At 48.2% G+C, this 22,332-nt stretch overlaps 1 protein-coding gene across 1 annotated transcript in view; it reads left to right on the top strand.

Annotated features, from left to right (window-relative positions):
• LOC144169995 (netrin-1-like) overlaps positions 1–22,332 on the top strand; it is a 196,035-nt gene that overhangs the window by 101,682 nt on the left and 72,021 nt on the right. The window contains exon 2 of the mRNA XM_077699484.1: positions 16,924–17,112. Within this exon, the coding sequence (XP_077555610.1) occupies positions 16,924–17,112 (189 nt within the window). The remainder of the gene's footprint in view (positions 1–16,923; positions 17,113–22,332) is intronic.

Raw genomic sequence — 22,332 nt, 5'->3', positions numbered from 1 at the left:
CGCTGCACCGCACTGTGTGAGGCTCCCCCATCCGTAGCCAGGCTCGTCACCGAGCAAGCAGTGGACAGGTGTAGTCCACGCGCACACCGCTTGCATATACAGGCTGCATCAGTCCGGCACAAGGCGCCTTGCCTTCCAGAGTTTCGTTTCGTTTCGTTTCGAGTCGACAGCGTGACACACGTCCAACTGATTTTAGCGCAGCTTTAGAAAAAAGGAGTCTCCTGTGTGGTTGCTTCCTAGAAGTACAAAAAATAGGGCTTGGCCTTCAAAACTTCAGAAGACATTCGTGGATTGAAAATGAATCACATCATGATTCAATAGCGTAATACATTCTTCATCAACGGCCGCTTACTCAATTATTTTAAATAAAGCGAGTCCGTGCGGTGTGACTATTCTCCCCTGCACGACAGCTCTGTATTGTGGGAGTCCTAAAGGAAACATTAACCATCGGGCATGCGTGTGCGCTAGTGCAACTAATCTGACGGGAAGAGAATGTCGTATCCAAACCTCCATTAATGTTATTTATAACATGCCCAGCCTAATTAAATTGCGCATGAGTGTGATTCCCAGGGGTCAAGCGGGGAGTGAGATCAGAACAAGGGTTAACTGCGTCGTCTTGTTCGCAATCACACGCACCCCGCTGAAGGCTTATCTTTGTGCACAAAGCGGCGCACAGAAGAAAAGGTTTTAAACTGCACTTACGGCCACTTCCAACGTGAGAACCCTAATGAAAAGTCTAAGATTTGTTGTAACCTATTGTAACGGCGTAATTTGGTCCAGTGCCTGCCGCTACGGTAGCATGCTTTCGCAGGGAAAAGCCGAGGCGTTGAAGAGGGTTTAAAGTTAAATGATTTAATTTACTGGTAACATTGATGACATTTAGCACATATAAACTTGAAACAATTACACTTATTATATAGATGAGAAAGACAGTCAAAAGATTAAGAGTACCTAGCGGGGCATGGCTGACTGGATCTCGATCTCCCGGCGGGAGGGCACGACGACGAGCGGCAGAGTTTCTGAAGTAAGCCCTGGTGCAGGCCGCCCGCCGCCCTCAATAGCCGGAGGAGCCGCGTTATATTCGCTTCAAGCGGTCCGGCGGGGGACGTATTGGGGGAAAAAGTGCATCCTGGAGCGTGCGGACGCAATGGAACTAGGCTTTCCGCAGCCAATCCGCGAGACGCTTCTTAGCTCCAATCAGCCATGTTCCCGCTAAAGTGAAAAGGAAAAAATCAAACACAGAAGGCACCAAGTTCAAACTCGAAGGCACCCGTTTCCGGCCAAAGAATTACTGGCGAGAATAAAGTAGTGCATACAAACTCGAAAGGGGAAAAGACAGGCGGTCGTTTGAACCAGACCGAGGGTTCGGAGCACAGAGCGGCCCGCGTAGACGCAACGGGGGGTCGGAGACGCCACTGCGCGCGGTAACCTTTGACGGGCCGATGGCTCGCTCCCCTCAACAGTCGCGTACCCCTGGTCGGCCGACGGGCAAACACACGCGCCAGAAGCGTTTCTCAGAAAAAAGGGGGCCAGGGCCCAGCCGCGTCCGAAGCGTTTTCACACAAAACACTTGGGAGGAAGAGCCCCGGCGGCGGGAAGATAACTCAAAACAACCAGAAATCATCAAGAGACATTCGCTTCGCGACGCTATCAACGGGGGTGTAATTTACTTTAGGCAAGAAATGCTTATGCAAGTTTCCAACCCATCTTCAAATTTTTGTGCGTGCATAGGTGCTTGCCCACGGAAAGATTTAGGAAGCTTCTCAAAGTCAAAGCGCACTTGTCAGTATACGGAATCGAACTCACGCCAAATTCTGGTTAACCGTACCACGGGTTCCAAAGCGGGAGTTATGAACAATTGGCCATGACTCTTTTGGCCTTCTCTAAGGACATCCGTGTGGTCGTACTTACGCAGACCCCACCCTTGCTTCGTACACATTTTGATGTTCGCAATAGGTGTGCACTGGGCCATATCGCACGGAAACGTCAATCTCAAATTAGAAGTAAAGAAAACCCTCGTTTTAACGCACTTCACCGGATAGAAAACTGTCTTCGTTATAAGCAATACTTGTTACAAGCGGAGATGGAGACAATTTTCTCGCAATTTTTCACAGTGGGATCAATCAAAATCTAATAGGATGAAAATCTGTACAAAGCGATAAAATTAAAACTAACGTTAACTGTATTTGAATTAGCTATTTCCCGCAACCTTACTCAGCACGCTTAAACGCGTGGGCTAAATTTAGCGCTAAATCGTCAGCAGCAGACAGCGCCAGCATCCTTCTCTTCGATATACAATAAATGCACTCATTCGGAAACCTGCGGGGCGCTGGTATCCCTCGTGCCTCGTCAGAGGAGCTGCTCGTTATTATTACCAACGTGGCACCAGAGGCCAGTTAGCTACGAGGAAAAGACGGCGTGCTTCGCAGGAAATAAAACCCGCCTAGGGACCCCCCACGTCGAGGAGGTGATATAAGAGCGGAAAGGCGGGTGGCAGAATGACACATAGCTTGCACACCGCAACAGCTAGCCGGGCACCGAAAACAGGCAGATGCCCGCATCCAATATGCATGGTTAACCCGTGAAAAATTGGCAGCCCGTAAGGGCAGTCAGTTAATTACAAAACGCGGTAAACGAATAGTCAGTCATACATATACCATAGCACCCCTGCTGTTCGTGGCAGTCGGTGTTCGCTCAGAAGCGGGCGCACTTCGCTATATGAAGAAAGAGGGCAGAAAGCGCGGCACTTTTCAAACCGCCCACTGGACCGCAGCAGCTCGCGTATCGCTTTATTCCCATCTTGAACTCGGGCGTGTGCATACACACGCGCGAGCAGCGCGGGCGCCGGTCTCCGTTCACGGAGGACGCGATGCGTTGATGGCCGCCACACTTCCCTGTTGCGCACCCCTCCTCCCTGTGACGTGGATTTCGCCGGTGCGGGTTCACGACCTCTGGCTCGCAGCGCGGCGGAAGCGAAAAACCAGGGAACAAGAAGGGAGAGACAATGGGCCCGAGAGGACGTTAGGCCTTCTCTGCGGTCGGATCCTACGCGTCCTTGCGTTGCGCAACGTCTTCGCCCGTGCGGCTCCCAAGCAGCCGGCTCTTGTTTCCGCGTGGGCGTTCCACGTGTAAACGGTACCACCATGCAGCGAGCGGCGCCGCGCGCTTGCCGGGGCACTCCGTCCTGGTCGTGTTTTTCACCTTGCGCCGTGCTCTCTCTCGACCCGCGGGCAATTCGTCACAGTCGCGGCCCTCCGTGCGATCTCCAACGTCTATCTGACGTTTTTGTTGCTCGTTCCGGGCTGTTCTGTTTTGTAATACCGCAGTGCGCCATGTTGTAACTTGACAACGTGTGGATTCGAGCCAGCTGGCAATCCATGATAAGACTCTGTCTCTGTCTTTCACGTCCCCTGTCTAAATATTTGGCGCTTGAAAGTCTTGCCATGTTGTATACCCAACCTTTCATTCTTTTTTGTTGCCCCTCGCCTGAACTCCATTGTTTTCGAGCTCATTCTGTTTGCTTCCCTCGTGGCCCGTATGTGTCGCCGCTTTCCCCTGAGTGGGTCGTATAACTGTCTGCAACTTCGATTAAGAGGCTGTGCGCGCAAGGTTCCACCCGCGACTCGCCGTTCTCACGCCTCGGTCTGGCGCCTTACGGATCGTGCGGATAAAAAAGCCGAGAAGCATGTGTTAGCTACCCTGGTACGAGCCAGCTGGCGGGCAGAGTCTGAGAGGCAACAACGGCCTGTGGATTGTGAGCTCGCAGTCTTCTCTCTCTCTCTCTCTCTATCTCTCTCTCTCGTTGCTTTTTCCAGCATTGCCAATACAAGCGCATGCTTTCCGCAGAGCCGAGAAGACGTTTTGAAGCTAATGCATTCTTGTTCTTTTAAAGCGATAGCATTATTAGGCTCATTTCCCGATTTTTCCGTGGGTGATAGCCGTCCGCGGAATTACATCATCACTGCCGACCGGAAGCTATATATACTAATGCAGCCAGATACGAGAGCTCGCCTGAATCTTGAATGCTCGGCAGCGGCAGCTGGAGGGTAGAAAGAAGGGCAGCGATACTGCGGCCATAGAGTTTCATACTAATATATACTAGAGGGAAATCTGTCGCTGCAGTCACGGGCCGCCGTGGGCGGTGCCAGTGCCGCTATACTCGGTTACAACTCAAGAACGGCACCACCTTATGTAGTGTATCACTCCGCCAAAGCGCCGGACCCGTGACGTCAGTGCGCGCGCGTTTTGAAAGCGGTTTGCTATGAATGCGGGATATCGTCTGCCTTGTTTCACGCAGTTTGTTTGTCGTCACTGGAGTCGTTTATAAGCATATTAAGTCCAAAAAATCACGGGAACGGCTCACGCCATGTTCAAAATATTCCCAGTAACGCCCTACTTGAGCCGCGCGGAAAAACAGCCGGCTACGGTGATAAGGCACAGCGGCAACTTTCGGTGCCGTTCTTAAGTTGTCACCGAGTATAGCAATGTTCCTCGCCTACTTGGCTTAGCTAGCCATATGGCTTCTTTTTTGTCTCGAAGCCAAAATCAAGAAAGAAGGGTAACATTTTTTTCCTTGTTCATCGTGCATGAAGCTTCTACATAATCACTGACAAATTAATCTTTCTGGAGGTTTAATTTTAATAACAAAACAAATTTGATGAACCTTATATAGTAATATTGTTGTTTTTTTGCAGCCAGAGCCAACTTTTCAGCCTGTTTTTGAGCCATGCCAAGGACAAGTGGAACGTGCCTGCCTAAGGAACTCTCGCCGAAGCGCGGCTCCCGTAGGCAGTGGCGCCAGATTTACCTCTAGTGCATATTAGTAAGAGACTCTATGACTACGGCGGAGACTAAAAAAAGCACACGTGGTTTCAGCAGGCGCCGCTCCTGCGCAGTGAAGCTCGTTCAACGCCCGTCCTTAGTCGCATACTCCCCGTATACGATCGCCAGATGCTCCTGCAACTCCTTCCCACCAAAGCACCTGTGCCTCCTGAACTGATGCTGGCGCCAGCATTGTGCCAGCATTGTCACTAAAAAGCCTGGGAGAAAGATTAAGACCGAGCTCTCAAAAACCAAGGAAAGCATAAATTGAGACCAGGAACGAACTGAGATGTGTCCTGATTAGAAAAAAGCCGAAGATATGGTGACTAATTGCACGAATTCTTAAATTGCTTTTCGAATTTCTCGCGACCTTGTCTCCGCCTCTAGATCTGACCAGCAAAGGATGGATGGCGCCAAGCAGCCAATTTAAAACACCACCCTAGAAAACTGATCGGGATGTTATCCCCAAAGAACGGTCACGCAATAAGCCTTGGCTTGGCCCTTTACAGAGAAGCGACAGAGCCGATCTGAGAATCGCCGAAATACAACAAACCTCTGTCCATTTGGCCCATATTGTAATCCACCTAGCCAGGGGAAGAGAAGAGGGAAGAAGAAACGACAAAAGTTTGAAACACTCGCACTGCCGCCTACAATCCGCCCTCGGAGCCTTTCACGCACTGCGTATTTCCTGTGCCGCGCCGATTAAAACCGCTGCCGCTAGTCTTGCTCTCTTCCCTGAACTTGTTTGCTTTAAAGCAAAAAACTCACGCATCTCCACTAAGTGAATAATGACGAGTGGACGAAGCACTAGGGATCGTTCTTACCGTAAATCGCCCGTGGCATTGCCCACTCGCGTATGTAAATGAGTGGCAACGCGCGTGTGAGTATATACAATTCCAACCAAATCCGACACACAATTTAATCCAATCCAATCCAATCAATTTCATTCCAATCCAATCCAATCCAATCCAACCCTTCTCGCGCATGCGCAACACTGTGTACACGGACGCCAAGCCCTGGACAAAGCGAGGTCCTAAGGTGCTTCGCCCCTAAAATGGCAAATGCAACAATTCAATTCAAAACGCTCCTTCGGTGTCAAGGTAGCGCTATCGCGTGTACATCTTGAGTCCTCTTAAGATGCCATCTAGGACTGTTTTTATTCCATGTAGTCAAATTAACGCACGCTGCAGAGACAATGAATAAGCAAATAGGACAACTGTTCGTAGCAGACTCGAAGTGCAAACTCGGAGCCATGCGTGCGTGCAAGCGGCCGGCGCCGTTGCCTCCGCGTTTGCACAATCGTTCAAGGAGCGCGCGTCGCGAGTTTGTTCAAGACGTCGAGCCGCCGCCGCTGCCGGCGTTAGCACGTGGGGAAAAGCACGCTGAGCGCATCTCGCAGCTGTCACACGTTCGCGCGCCTCCACCGCGAGCCTGCCTGCGTTTCATTCATCTTGGAGCCGCCTCTCCGGGAGGCCTTATAGCCGCCGCTGCCCGCTCGGGTCTCTCTCGCGGTGCACGCATATATGCGTCCGCTTGTACGGTTCCCCAGCGGCCGCGTGCGAGTCGCGCTCCCTTTGCGTTTCGATTGTTTTCCTTGACGCTTCGTCATTGTCTCCCAGCTGCCGCGGGGCCCTCGCCGTGACAAAGTGCCTGTCGACCGGCGACGCCTTCGGTGGTGGCAGCGCGTGTGTAGTGTGTGTGCGCACGCGCTCTTGCGCCGGACGCTGAAGGTTGACGCGCGGCCAGCGAGCGCTCATTGCACGCGGCTATAGGTTGGGACCGCGCATCCGGGATGCAACGACATAAATTATACGCCGCTTTCACCTCTATAGGCATGCACCCCGTAAACTTGTGTGCGTGTTTTCTTTTTTGGGGGACGGACGTAGCGTATTCAATTTATTGTATTAACACTGGGGGCTGATTTGTCTTTTGGAAGAAGCTAACAGTGGTCGCGAGCGGATCGCCGGTATATGTATATCATCATCATCATCATCATCATCACCAGCCTATCTACGCCCACTGCAGGTGAAAGGCCTCTCCCATTATTCTCCAATTACATCGGTCCTGTGCCAACTGTGACCAATTTATCCCCGCAAACTTCTTGATCTCATCTGCCCATCTAACTTTCTGCCACCCCCTGCAACGCTTGCCTTCTCTAGGGATCCACTCTGTTGCCCTTAATGACCAGCGGTTATCTTGCCTTCGCATTACATGCCCTGCCCACGTCCATTTCTTCTTCTTAATTTCTACTAATATGTCTTTAACACCAGTTTGCTCCCTGACCCACTCCGCTCTCTTCTTGTCCCTTAATGTTACACCTATCATTTTCCGCTCCATTGCCCGCTGAGTCGTTCTCAATTTAAGTTGAACCCTCTTAGTGAGCCTCCAAGTTTCTGCCCCGTAGGTGAGTACCGGTAAGATGCAGCTGTCATACACTTTCTTCTTCAGCGACAATGGTAGGCTGCTATTCATTATCTGAGAATGTCTGCCATATGCACCCCACCCCATTCTGATCCTTCTAATTATCTCCGCCTCATGGTTGGGATCTGGGGTCACAACTTGGCCTAAGTATATATATTCGCTTACCACTTCCACTGCCTCGCCATCTATCCCAAACTGCTGTGCTGTTCCGAGGTTATTGATCATTACTTTAGTTTTCTGCATATTAATTTTCAGGCCCACGGTTCTACTCTGTTCGCCCAGTGCGGAAAGCATGCTTTGCAATTCGTCCCCCGAGTTACTATATAATGTTTAAACTCCACGTGAGCACTGTGGACAATAAGATCGACCAGAGCCACGCATAGACTTTATTGCCATGCTTGCCGTGATTCACGTTAAGCAGATCCTAAACCGCACGAGTGTATTTTGCCGTTGTAAAGGCGAGCGAATCTCTCTCTCTCTCTCTCTCTCTCTCTCTCTCTCTCTCTCTCTCTCTCTCTCTCTCTCTCTCTCTCTCTCTCTCTCTCTCTCTCTCTCTCTCTCTCTCTCTCTCTCTTCAAAGGATGGCAGCTCGGACGAAGCTCGAAAGATGGTGGGCGAACAGAAAACAAACTATGCACAAGGGAGCATGGTTAAATGAATCGAAACGAGCTTGAAAACTGCGCAGAAAGTAGAACAGATTGTCCAGCAGTTTGTTTTTATTTCTTTCTGCCCACCTCTTTCTAGTGCCTGTCTTCCCTACATCCCCGACCCCTAGCAGAGAGGCATGTAGACGATTTAAAACGCCGGCAGAACTCTCTGCTTTTTCAATAAAGAGCCTTCTCTCTGTTTTTTTTTTTTTTATCTTCTCGGCATGCTTCGTTACTCACAGTTCGTTGAGGCTCATCTTTCCGTAGCAGAGCGAGCAGTAGACATCGGTAAGCAACAGACGTCTATGTACTGAAATTTCTTCGACGGAGCCTCAGTACGCGTTGGTAAAACATTGCACGCGTTCGCAATCGAGATAACGGGCGTTGACTGACGGAGGACCAGGAAAACGTGCGACCGACAGCCAGCGGACGCAAAAAAGAGAGTGCCTTGAACTTGGCGGCGTCCAGGAATGTCCGTGCAGGTGCAAGACCATAGAGACAGGCAGCCGTGCAGTGACCGGCGGCTTGCAGCAGCGGAGGCAGATTTGCCGCGGAGCAGGTATAATGACATTTGATACGTCCCGTCTCGGGCGCAAGACCGCTTTCAATGCCCTGTCCGCGTGCGGGAAGAAGACGCGAACGCGTGGCGGCGTATTGACACGGAGATGCTCCTGCGGTTTGTATAGGGCCTCATCCGTCCCTGACGTGTATGCCCCGCGCACGGGGGTTTGTTCGGGGCTGCATGAAGCATAAAGTCGGCGCGCCACGCGGGTCGTCGAACTGGGCGAAAGCGCTATTGAAGCCGGAGTTCGTGCTGCGGAAGAAGCTGCAGAATGACGCGAGGCGCGATTTATTTATCTCTTTGTCCGAGGGACGAGATGATAGGCCAGCTTGGAACGGGGAGCCGATTCTATACCTCACGACGCGGCCCCACAGACCGCGGGCACGCATTCGTCAGTCGCGTCCATACCGTTGCACAGAATAGCCTGCGTTAGAACGGTGGTTTGGGCTAGTTGGTGCATACTGAATTTCAAAACAGCGCAAAAAGACGGGACAATGAAACAACGACACAAGCCGCTTTTTGCGCTGTTTTGAAATACACAATAGCCGTTCTGCGGTTTGAGAAACTCGAGTGCATACATTCGTTTATATCGGTAAATTTACTTTGCGCGGTATCGGCGTCTAATCCTTCGTCGGGAGTGCAACTTTACGCATGCAGGAAGAACCGGCACAACTTACGTTACAATTGTAGGGAAAGTTGTGCTGGTCTTATCTCGAACGAAGTGTCCTGTAGCTTTCAATGCCTTCATTTCAGCAGGCGCTTATGTTTTCTGTACAATATTCTTCCGTACCTGCAAGGCTACCGTTAACTAAGCACGGGGCTGAAGTTTGTAGGTCCAATGATCAGCGTCACAGTTAGTGGACAACCTTCCGGTTAGCTGAACCGGTGAGCGACTGTACACTAACTGCGATGGCACGAGGGTCAAACCCGCCATGGGGGCTGACGAGTTACGGGGGGATCGTAGATGGCTGTACTTTATATTGGTCTTGTCACCGTCTCAACTTCTGTTCGTGCAATGTACCCTTATGTTTCTTTATGGCTTAGTATGAGCTTCACTTACACTGCACCAAGTTTCGTTAGCAAAGACTGATGAATACATTTTTATGACACCCAAACAAGATTTATAGAAATTCCTCTCAGCATAGTGCAATGAAAATTTACAAATTTGCTCCCCACTAAGGATACAATTTTTCGCACCATATTACGTCAGTCCACAGCGTAAATAACAAGTACAGGTGGGAGGACACGCTGTTTTATCCGTTTGCCTGGCTTATGTCCCTCCTTGTCGTCTTTGCTTTCCAAGCTGTGAAAAAAGGTCGACAATGGGTCGCCACCTTGCCCTGCCGTCCACCCAGTGACGCATCAGAAGAGCTTGAATAATATTTCTCATCATTCTAAAATAAAATTTTAAACAGAAGTGATTTATTTTACAGGTTTCCGGAAGAAAAATGTCATGCCCTTTCTACAATAGTCTAAGTTATCTTTCTGGTTGAATGGAGAAATTACATCCGAAGCATTTATTCCTGTTGGAGGTGAACCGTGGAGATGTCCAAGGACGCGAGATTTCGACGCTAGTTAAGGGTCCCGTGGGGTTTTTTTAATTACTCCGTAGCCTAACAGTAAGGTGCTTCTCATACGGTGCATCCAGTATCGGACTTCAGATAACTTTACGCAAATTACAAATGAACTTATCATTTATGCCAAAGGGCATACTATCGCAATTAAAAAAAGAACGAAAAATCGGCAGCGAGATGAGAGACCGACGCGCGACGAAAAATATATATTTTTAATAGTTTAGAGTTTCAAACTAACCCTTGCAATGTCAGTTCCTAGCTTCATGGACGAAAAATAGAGAAAAGATTGACTGCCTGACTCGGAACTTTGTGGGGATCATTAATTACGCCTTAAGGTTTCCCCTTGAGCACAATCAATCCTATTTGGTTATTCCTTCTTTGTAATGCGTTTCCCACTGCACATTGGAGTCAGTGTGGAGCAGACACTTAAATCCTCTTACCGTCCCGAGAAAGGCCGGTCAACGTTAGTGAATATAACAGCGTGAGCCAATAGATAAGGCCGACTTCAGTACAAGCATGACTGCTGGATTCAAATATAGTGTTCTCTTGCGAGCACAGCACGCTTCGTCGCATATTGACCGTTCTTACCGAGAGAACGAGTGTAATTCATGACTTAAACGTAGGTTAAGTAATGCATCTAAAGGAACTTGTCTTTTTCTTCATTTTGTCTTTAATATTTCATCGCAAGAGCCTGGCGGAGCGGGATAAATCAAACACCAGGAGCCGCCATGGCCGGGAAAGTATCTGTCCATGTATTCCAGTCTCTCTAAAGATACGAATCGGCGCGCCTTTCGAATATCTATACAGCAGCGTGAAAAGAGGGTGGTCTGAATATAAATAGGCTGCAGGTATGGCTTCCTACGGCGTGTCCAACAAATAGCTGCTGAGATTATCACCAGGTTCGGCCGTAGGCACAGTAACGGACGATGCCCCGCGTCGGGGTGTCACTAAAAGAAAATATGTGCGAGACAGGTTCGAACTGGTTATGAGGGCGAGATCCCATGCACGGAGCGGCTAGTCTGAGTATCGTCCTTTATCATCTATATTGACGGCTTTCAATGAATTTCTATAAACTCCAAGTTGCATTCACTCTACATTAACTCCTGTAGCAAGACCACCGGGTGCCTGGGTGGTCTATCCTTAGGCTGCGTACGTGTCTCTTTGCAAGCATATAGCTTCGGCGGCTAAACCTTAATCTAATTCGATTTGTTCTAAAAGATGCTAGAGAGAGTAAGCGTTGGCGAAAAGTTACAAATTTATTGCTTAGCTCATGTTTTCAGTTTTTAGGTGAATTTTCGTGACCCCTCTTTTTTTTTTCTTTTTTTTTAATGGGAAAGGTGCGTTAAGTGCGTTGAATACGGTGCACCGACTCGTAACCTCGGCTGTGACGGTTCGTTCACAAGTCCACACGGCGACATTTGACGGATACGTATCGTGAGCGTTATTACTGTGCGTAAATTGCACTTGAACACCCACAAGGACGTCGTCAACAATCAAGCAGGTGATCATCAGAATTTTGAAAACTGAGGTTGCCACCAAACCAAATTGCGAGCCCTTGTGACGTCACTGAAGTCGTTCTTGAGGCGGCCGCGTAGGAATAGTCCTTTTTTCTCCTGAGCTGTCAATATCGACTAAGGTTTAAAAAAGCAGCTGAAAAGAGTATTGAAGGTTTCGGTGAGCTTAACTGCACAACGTGGCCCCGGCAGGTGTTTGATGTATTCTTTTGATTTCCCATCCCTTTGGAGAGCGGTATTATTGACTTACACAGACACACACGAAAAAAAAAAAAACTGTGTTCAGGCTTTTTACTTTCTCGCATTCAGATAGCATGAACTTGGAGACATTTTGGGGGAAATGGAGAAGACATTGACCTGGAGCAAAGCCTGGAGCTAAGGTCACAACAGCAGCTAATATTGTATAAAAACAGCAAAAATTATCTGCGCCTTTCGTCCGGTACAAGTACTCCGGTATTTCATATTTCAATCTGAGCTTTGGCGTGAGAGTGTTTGCACTCAAAGCACGCATGGCTTCCCACACGTATCGTGGTACTGGTGAAATTACTATAACAACCAACGCTGACCGCCGCACGTGCAAGACACGCGACGACTCTACCCTCCTAGTACCACGCAGTTCGCTTCGACAAGTGGCTTATACAACAGCTCCGGTGGAGTCTTCCTCCTTCATGCAACGACATAAATGTTTCACAAAAAAAAAAAAAAACTGTCTGCCGAGAGTGCGCAGTGGGGCTCCCGACGAGGCAAGACAGTGTTAACGCGAAGACGGCGACGGATAAGGGAAGGGTTGGATAAAAAGAGAGACGGGAAGGCATCGCTGCCGCTGCTCGATGTCCCGCGAGCCCCGCGGTTCAGCCGGGCGTCACGGAGATCGTAAAAGCAGCAGCTCCTCACTCGCGCGTGTGAAAACGTAGGAAAGGGCAAGGGAAGGTGAAGCGTGCATTTGTGCCTGGCCGACCTCCTCCTAATGGCTTCCCTTCGCCAGCGTTCAGCCAGGTTCCGTCTCATTTGCCTGCTAAACTCGACTCGTTATCAAGCCCGCCTGCTCTTGCGATCGTCTGGCCAGCCGTGTCTGGGCGAAGCCGCGGATATCACTCTGAACCAGACCAGCCGGCCGGTTTGCGCCTCGAAAGGTTTTCAAACGAAAAGAAAAAATCTCCTTCTTTGCTTGTTTTCCTTCTTATTTCCCAGCTGCGAAAACCTTCCGGGCTTTAGCTTGTTTGTTCTTCTCAAAACTGCCTTTCTTCGTTCATCTTTTTGCGGGAGGTTCTCACTTTCTTTTGACGAACTCGGATCCACCTCCGTGGCGGAAGGCGCGGCGGTGACCGTAAATTGTAGCGCTGGGCGCTGCTGTTGTCGTTCTTCCGTTTGTTTTCACTGGACGCTCGCGCACCCTGCGCCGGCGCTGTGAGGCCTGCACAGTGTCGTCAACGAGTGCACACGTGGCTTTGGGAGACCGAATGCTCCGGGGGCTGCGAAGAGCAGAGAAGAAGAGGGGGGAGGGGGGGCTGGTGGCTCCTCTTCGTCCTGTTACACCTTCTCGCATGCTGCTGCCGGTGGTGCTTAGATCTTTATGACCCGCTCATTTGGTTCCGTTTCGTTGTTTTCTCCTTCGCAAACGGCACCGTGATGACTTTTGCAGATTTCCTGCGTTAAAAACAATATACCGGCGCAACGATTGCCGCCAAATCCGGTCTCGTGGCTGCAGGAAAAGCAATATGACTGCATCGGGAGGAGGGGAGGAATGCCCGGTGAGAGTGTCCTGTCTGCTAGCCAGCTTTGTATAAGACCGTGACGACGGCGGTGGAGTGGTTTGTAAGATTACCGGAGTTTACCACATTTGAACCGAAGCTGATGATTCCGTCAGTGCGCCCTCTATCGGATTATCACGTGGAGAGATATCTGATCGAAAACGGCGTGGTATTATGAAGCATACGTGCGAAAATTGTACTCAAGCGTGAACTTTGAACTTTTGAAACATTTAGCTTTATTTCAACCCAAATAAAGAGCTAATGAGACGAGGGAAAAGGTCGCAGCTAAAGCTGCTCGACAATGTCCCGCCCTCACATGGTAAATCGGCAGAGTGGTGCGTAATAACATAATTTCACATACCTAGGATAGTACGACTACATGAATAACGCTGCAGTTATTTCGAAAATGCTTCAACAGACACAAAGGTACGGCAGTAACAACAAAATAAAACTTGTAGCAAACGACAGCAATTGGAAACAAAATTTACTACCAAGGACCACACGCATGCAATGTTGAACAAAACACACCCTGTGTATCTTTAAATAAATATAATAAAATATCAATGAATAGCCTTGCGAAAATTATCGGCTGCTAAAGTTGAGGGAGAAAATTCTTATGGCTATTGTACGCATTCTAGCAGAGTAAGCTAATATCGAGATTGTACTAATTCAATAGTGCGCGTAATGCATACGCTTCTCGCTGAAAGCCATCATTTGTTCGTCGCCGCTGCACGTAACCACTACTCAAGATGGTGTGTTGCGGGGTAAACAACATTTTCATGTAAACTATCATTTTGGGTGAAAACATTGCGTGACTGTATGTTCGTGGTTATAGTATTGAAAAAGGCGATATATATTCCAGTTTGTACTTCAAAACTTTGAAAATGATGGACTGAACGCTGAGAACTAGGGCATGGTGACAACTGCTCTTAGGCCCTGCTTTTGGAGTTCTAATTTCACAGCGAGGCTGTTGTATGCAAGCCCCCCCCCCCCCCCCCCCCCTTTTTTTTTTTGCGTACTCACTCAAACCGAGTAAAGCGGCTGCACTCGCCCTCACTTCGGCATACCCTCCCCTTCAGCCAGCTGTTTGCCCACGGCGCTTCATAGTTTGATACAAGATGCCGTATATTGCCCCTGAAAAGTATCTTCTAATCAATGCATTTGTGCTTGGAGGAGCAGCCGACTTTAAAAACGTCGATGTAACCTCTGTTTATGTAATCTGGCTTTCTCACATTACGTGTTAGGCAGTGAAGCCTAATTGTAAAGAAAATTAAAGGCCAACTGCACTCAAATTTTCGACAACGTGAAAATAATGTCACCTAACAGTTCATATAAAAAGGGTGCGAAATGCCGTGATAATGGAGTTGGGCGCAATTCCGGCATCCCGTTGCTATCAATCAAGATGAAGTAGACCACCCGACAGTAATTTTTTCCATCATAATAACTGCCGGAATGGCAATTTTTGGCATTGCAAGTAAAAAACGGACCCTGATTTACAAAGCTATTTGCTCGTATACGATATCGAAAAGCAGCTTTTATTATAGCCGACCCCTCGGCTATCACGTCGCCCTCTCTGAAGGGAACAAATCGCACGCGGGCGGAGATAAATCACTATTTCTACTATACATTACATACAAACAGCTTCGTGAATATCGGCCCAGTATTTTTTCCCCTGTGTGCACATCGAGAATCGAATTATAAAAGGGATCTGAAACTATAAGCCCGCCTCCAGAGCTAAATGACGCACTAAAACACGAAAACACTTCCTATCTACCGCTGTTTTCTACTATAACCAGAGACAGGTACAGTCGGTAAAAGGCTTGTCTATAACACAGCTTTCGTACTCTCAGCCCTATTCTGCCCCGACGGAGCGGGATTTGAATAAAACGACTGCGGAATTCTGAAGTCTTTGCCCTTCGCTTTTGCCTCCGACATGTTTGGAACGAGTATGTTTCGGCAGTTTTCGGTAGTAGCTGGTTGAAGTTGAAATCGCTGTTATAGACAAGCGTTTTACCGACTGTACTGTTGAAAACGTTTTATTTTCAAATAAACTAAATCTAACGCTCAAAGTAAATACTTCACTTGGGAATCTAACAAAAATATAATCTATTGTTTAGGAGAGGAGCAGTTTAGTTTTCGCACTTCCCAAATACGACGGCCAATATTTGTGCGGGTGTATTTGTTACTACGAGAAAGGCTGATTTTGGTTCACTTAGCTAGCGAGACAAAAGTCGCACAAATGTTTATAGCTGCGTGTACAAGAACTCTATTTGGGTCGTAAAACTTTTGGAAATGTCTAAAGGATAGAGGTGGCGTTGGGCCAGCCCAAATGAGGCCAATATTGGACGCGAAAGTGCAAGTGGCCAATAATTTATAATATATCTTTTTTTTTCTGTGGTAAATGCATTAGGAATGACAAATGTAAGGCAAGTGCTCCTTTTGCGCTATTTTTTTCTTTGAGTAAAAATATTATTTTCAAGAAAAAAGAGTTTTGCTAACTCCAACACGTTCGCAAGCGCCTGAATAGGTTTAGGCTTCTAATCATTTTCTTTTTTTTTTTTTTTTGCATTGAGAAAAATGGGGGATATTACTGCCTATGCGGTTAGTTTAAACATTTGATGGAGACGCCGGTACAGCGCGCTGGTGTAGCAGAGAAACCCCGGGCGAACGCATCATTGCGCCCGGCGGAGCGCCCTGCAAGTCGCCGGAGAAGCGCGAGCTTCACGGGACAGGTTCCCCAACCTCCGTCACAGGCCGCTCGGAACTTGTTACGGCGACTCTCCGCCAGGTGCAAACGTCGTCTGCTCGGAGGTACTTTGAACGGCGGTACCTAGCGCTCTTTGTGATTACGAAGCTAAGGATTTCGCCATGGTGATTTTAAGAGCATAGACTACTTATTTGGACAAAAAAAATTTTGAGCGCAGTTGGCCTTTAAGGAGCAATGAGTCCGAACACGGTGGAATGGGACCATCGACGACGATCGGGCCGCGGATGCTAAGAGTAAGCGCGATGCCCGGCGGGACCCCGAATTCCATGAGTCGGAAGCGCAAAATGTTGGCGTGGCTACAACCCTACTGAACGCTCCCCCGCCGCGACGGCGCGGTTTGAACGGTATTATGAGGTCAACCAGTAACCCACGAACAATTCCGCTGGCCATTCCACCTCCACAGAGGGAAATGGCAATGAATTTTATTTGTGTTTGTGAGTAGTAGCTTTCCAAACTAAATGGGTCAATGGGTTATCCCAGGAGTGCTGCACGCGAATGTTTCATGTCGTTGCACGGCAGAGGATATAACACGTTCCCCACTCGCTCGAGGTTTTTCATTTCGTAATTGCGGGCAATCAAAAAGGCAGGAATCGCAGATGGTGCAAACTGGTGCATGGAAACACCTAATGCGTTTTCAGTAAAAACAAGTGAGTGAGTGAGTGAGTGAGTGAGGGAGGGAGGGAGGGAGGGAGGGAGGGAGGGAGCGAAACGCGCGAAGACTCTGGCTTTGCCTGCTAGCGCCCAAAGCATGTTGGTTATCTCCCTTGCAACAGTGACTTCTCGGCTTAGATCGGTGTTGATTGTCTATGTACGAGCGATTGCCCTTCAGTGTCTCATTCCTGGCGTCTCTCTCTCTGTCTGCGCAGCGTGCAACTGCAACCTCCACGCCCGGCGCTGCCGCTTCAACATGGAGCTGTACAAGCTGTCAGGTCGCCAGAGCGGCGGCGTCTGCCTAAACTGCCGCCACAACACCGCCGGCCGGCACTGTCACTACTGCAAGGAGGGCTATTACCGGGACCATTCCAAGCCCATCACCCATCGCAAGGCCTGCAGAGGTACGCGCAATTCTCTGCTTCTTCCCAAGCACGCCTTGGCCTTTCCTGGTTCTTCTCTTGTCCCACCGCCTTCACTGTCGCCAGGGAGGCAGCGTGTCATCTAAATTATCACTAAATATAGCAACCCAAACGCCTCTTGGAGGCTTCTCTCCGGCGGGGAAGCACGACCATGCCTTGCAAGTTTGCGCGCTCACTTAACGCGCTGCTGGGTCGAGGGTGACCGTGTTTGTCGAGCTGTCAGTCAATTATCGTCGTGGATCCGCGAGGTTCTGTCTGCTAACTCTGGGGCTGCCTGCGTATGTTGCGACGAAACTGTGCGTGGCTAGAACTCTGGGAATGGGTACCGAACAACGAATAAAGCACATCCCTATGCACAAAACTCAAAAGAAATATGAAGTCTTCAAGACGTGTACGTATACGAAGTTTCCTCAACGTCATTCTCAATTGACTACCAAGTCATGACAACATACATATGTTGGTTTTCAATGCGCTTTCTTTTCAGGCACAGTGATTTTCTCTTTTGCGCTTTCTCTCTCTGAGATAGTATGTGTGTAGTATTCCCGCATTAAAATTTTTAATAACTGGATAGGATGTAACATTGGCTCCAGGCGAACATTTGTTCGTAAGTATATACACCTTATCGTGGTCATCGTCAGCCTTATGGAAGCACCAACGGTGAGCGTGATCATAATCCCAGTGGTCACACGAGACAGCGGCGATTCACCATCATCAATCATCGTGCACTTACGCCTCAAGGTGCCAGATGGAGCCCGTGACGTCGGTGTCACTGCTATACAAAGCTGCATCATTGGGAGGATATTTTTTCTGCCTATAAAGTAGGGGGACCGCAAGGACCTTTATAAATACTTCCGCGAGACCCCATGTCGCCCTACAAACAAAGCTATCAGCTAGCCCTTTTCAAGTCGGCGTCACTACTGTACATATATGCACTGCTAGAAAAATCTTTTGATGGGAGCAGTAGAGGCGCTTTTACACGCAAGAAATTATGAAAACCTTAAGTCATTTATTAATAGCATTTTCTTATTCGGCGAAAGTGCAACACAAACGGACGGACGAGCTTCCTCCTCGATGAGAACACAAATAAAAAATTGCTCTTTTAAATCGACGCGCTCCTAAACCTCTCCTTACCCTGTATTGGCGGTGAGCGCGACCACGGGCGGCGCTGCCAAGCGCGCCTCTGTGACGTCGGCTTAGGGATTCTCGTATTTGTCGTCTGCTTCAATCGGGCTCACTCTCCCTGCTGCTTCTTTGCGCTCGGTTGACGTGTGATGGTTGTCCGCGCCAGATTTTGCGCGTGCGTAACTTTTTATCATGATGATAGCCTTAAAATCGCATACACTAGCTCAAAGCGTGATTTAAAGTATAGTTTTTGATGTCTCTACGGAAGAAACGTCGCCCCGTTCCTTGCGAAGCCGGTGCTGGCGGAGCTCGAAGAGTCGGAGCTAGGCGTCAGCTTCTGTATTAAGCAATCTTTCGAGCCAGCTACTAGTAACCGACAACAGAGAGAATACAAGACCAAAACAAATTCCCGGCCTTTGGAGTTGTCGGCTTTGGCAGAAGGCATTCCGATTCCCGGTTATCATATGTAAGGTAAAACAGTTTTTGCAACCTTGCCGAACGCTCGAAAGTATCGTATCACATCAATTTACGTTGTCATGACATGAAAGTGTGTCGCCATGCACTATAGGCTGCAGAAACTGTAGGTTGAGTTCCAAATAACCCACTGTGTGTATAGCTAGGCGCGTCCTGGTTTTATACCACGCTTCTAACCAGCATGGCGATATATTGAGCAAAACGAGCAACGTCTACGGTAAATATACGGTAACACTATGTTTGCTCAGACCTGGACGGATATTTCGGTACGTTTTCCACAGTCAAATATTCCCAATACTCAGATATGCGTTACAGGAAAACTGCACTCGAGAGGGGGAGGGGGAGGAGGAGGAAACTTTACTTAACAATAAAATCGACGTGGTTAGTGGGTTGGCTGCTCAGAGTAACAGTAATTTTCCTCAATTCATAGAATGCCATCCCAAATAGACCAGGATTTGTTCTTTAAACATGGAAGTGTTGGAAAACAATGAAAAGCATCTTATAAATATTCATCCGTTTCGATTCTTCTAATATGCGGGCGTATACTATTTATTGCGTTCGTTGGCGACTATAACAAGCCTTCAACACCGCAATCACGTTATAATTGTTCGGGTTGGTAGTCAACTCGTTATGATAACGATGGTTGCGATAGAAATACTGAGCACAAAAGCCGCCTTCGAGTATTGTGGACAACGTTGTTTTGGGTGCGATCGCGATGGCGTAGCAGAAACCTTCTCATTGTATTTGGATGTGAATAAACAACGCACGCTGTGGATATGCACCTCCTTGAACGCAGCCATAACTAAAGCCAATTTGTGAAGAAAGAATGTGTGCCATACAGCCCGCAAAAAATAGCCACACGATCTTTGTGAGCCTCCCAAACATCCCAAACCTAGTAATAGGACGTTTGTGACGGTGCAGAAAAATCAATGCGTTGGGCACACACACACACAAAAAAAACATTCATTTGATACCAGTTAACAACAACGAAAGAAAAGGAAGACATCTGCTTTTTTCCTGCTGTGCCATGCGCGCGTAGGGGCCCGCTACTTGGTACGTAGCATGAGGCTGTTGTCACCATTAGAGCATCTCAAAAGTACGGTAGGGAAGCCTACGCATTTTGAACACTTATCGAGGAACTCTGAGCGCTGAACCTCGCGAATAAGCTCGAAAGGACGAGTTACACACAATCTTCTCACCGATGCTCTGAAGAAAGTTGTTCTCGCTCTTTTCGTGGGTTGCAAGCTTGTAGGGTATACAGCTTGAAATTATTCAGATGGTCAGAAGGTGGCAAAAATCACTGAAAATAACTGAATTACTATAAATGCGCTTTTTAATGCACGAGAACATCAAAGCGGGCGATTTCTAGCACAGGCACTGCTGCCCTTCGCAAGCGGAGGGTAGCAGACGACAGCGGCGCGAGTCCCTAAGCCGACGTCAGAGCCAGGGAGCGCCACTCAAACATCTCACCGCCAATAGAGGTGCGGGAGCGCATTTCCGCTCGTTCAAGGAGACAGTTGTGGATGGGGAGCGGCATCCTGCTCCATATGCCTTGAGAGTTCCGCTCACACACACGCCTGGTTAATAAAGCGAAAACCTGCTTAGTGGGACCGATGGAGTCCTGTAGAAAAACTAATACATTTCCCCGTGGACCGGTTGGCCGACCTAAAAGCTTTCATAAAAAAAAAAAAAAAAAAAAAAAACTGGCCGCGTATCTGCTCCTTTCGTCGCAAATGTCGACAAAAGACGATAGTCTTTGTCGACATTTGCCAAGTAAATCCCTCCCTTCGCTTTCCCGCTCACCTCTCATGTTGTTCCTCTTGCGTCACGCTCCTCCCAAGGTAAACACGCTAAAGGTTTGCTCAAGTCAGTTTAAATTTACCGCGTTCCACTGCTCCAGGCTGGGTGCCTCGATGCCAGCGCTGCCGTACGGCGGAGACGCGCGTGAATCGAGGCGCCCTACTTCAGCGTTTATAGAACCGCGTTGCCCTAGTCCACGTGCGTTCCAAGCAGAACGTGCACATGGAACCTTTCGTAACTGAGGCCGCTTGATTTCTTAAAACGGCGCCGGAAGCTGTAGTGGCGTGGGCGACAGTAGGCAACAGTGTTATTTTTTTTCTGCACTGGATGTAGTATTTCATTTCGCAAAAATTAAGCATCCCTGAATTTTTTTTATAATGGAACAATGTAAATATCCCTTGTGTATTCATTTTCTGCCTTATATTTGCGTAATGTCTTGTTCTGGTTCAACAATGTTGACAAGTATGAACATCGCCATCGGACTTAAACATTTCGATTTGGTTGTGACTGTATAAGACTTCGTTTCACTTCGGCCGGGTGGGTGAATCGAGTCACAGACAGGCAGACAGACATACAGACAGACCAAAATTTCTGGGTTTAAGTAGCCCAAGAAAGAGTATCGTCTTTTAATAAGGCGCTTGGGTCTTCATATTTATATTCAGGATGGTTTAAATTGCTTCTGAAGAAACGCCTTTCTAGCAATGCATTTGTGTTTGAAGGTGAAGCCGACTTTTAACGTATCGGTGTAAGCTTGGTCTTTGTAAGCTGGCTTTTCCATATTGCCTGCTCTGCAGCGAAGCATGGCCACCTACGGAGGGAGTATGATTGCATAAAGCGGCTCTAACTCTTGTGTTATCAAAAGTGTCCCGAAATAAGTTATATTACAATTGCCCGTTAAGACGACTCTAGATGCGTGAATCAGGGCTTTCATTTTGTTGAAACGGTCAGTTGAAAATCCAGAAAAAGGAACGGTTCTAGATAAGACAATACACGCATCGATCATGAAGGAGGAGTACAATAATATACCTTTATCTAATAACTCACGTATCGGTATACATTTAGATCATTCGTAGATGCGTTTACTTAGTGCGTGCAAAAATCGCCGCTTTCGCGTTTTTTTTTTTTTTTTTCAACTTTCTTTCAGAAGGGATGCTAGACTTTTCAGCGTTAAAACACCTCGGCTACACCTTCGCCACTGACTGAAGTTTTAAGGCACTCATCAATAAACACAGCTGTGAGATTGAAATGTTCGCATATGTATTGCGATGAACAAACGCTCACGTCGTTCGGAAGGCTATACAAGACAGTGGTAGGCGGCGCTTGTTGCAGCATGGTAATGTGCTTACCAATTATAACTAAAAAACAGCGTTCTTCATAAAAACAAGAGAACGATGGTTCAGAAGTAACAGGAGGTCGCATTCATAAGTGTCCCACTGCAGCAGCAATAGGCTACATACAAATTCAATTTTAAAAATTTACGCATCTCCACGAAGTGAATCATGACGAGTGGGCGAAACACTGGGGATCGCTCTTACGGCAAATCACCCGTGACATTGCCCGCTCGCGCATGTAAATGAGTAACAATGCGTGTGTACAGTATATACATTTCCAATCCAATCCAATCCGATCCAATCCAATCCAATCCAATGCTCCTCGCGCATGCGCAACACTGTGCACACGGACGTCAAGGGACAAGCCACGGACAAAGCGAGATCCTAATCCAATCCAATCCGATACAATGCGATCCAATCCAATTCAATCCAATGCTCCTCGCGCATGCGCAACATTGCGTACACGGACGCCAAG

The sequence above is a fragment of the Haemaphysalis longicornis genome, unplaced genomic scaffold (assembly GCF_048455015.1).
Source record: "Haemaphysalis longicornis isolate Haplotype H1 unplaced genomic scaffold, Haemaphysalis longicornis Haplotype H1 scaffold_2, whole genome shotgun sequence".
Classification (NCBI taxonomy): domain Eukaryota; kingdom Metazoa; phylum Arthropoda; class Arachnida; order Ixodida; family Ixodidae; genus Haemaphysalis; species Haemaphysalis longicornis.
The sequence above is the reverse complement of the archived record's forward strand: the minus strand, read 5'-3'. Positions and strand labels throughout refer to the sequence as shown.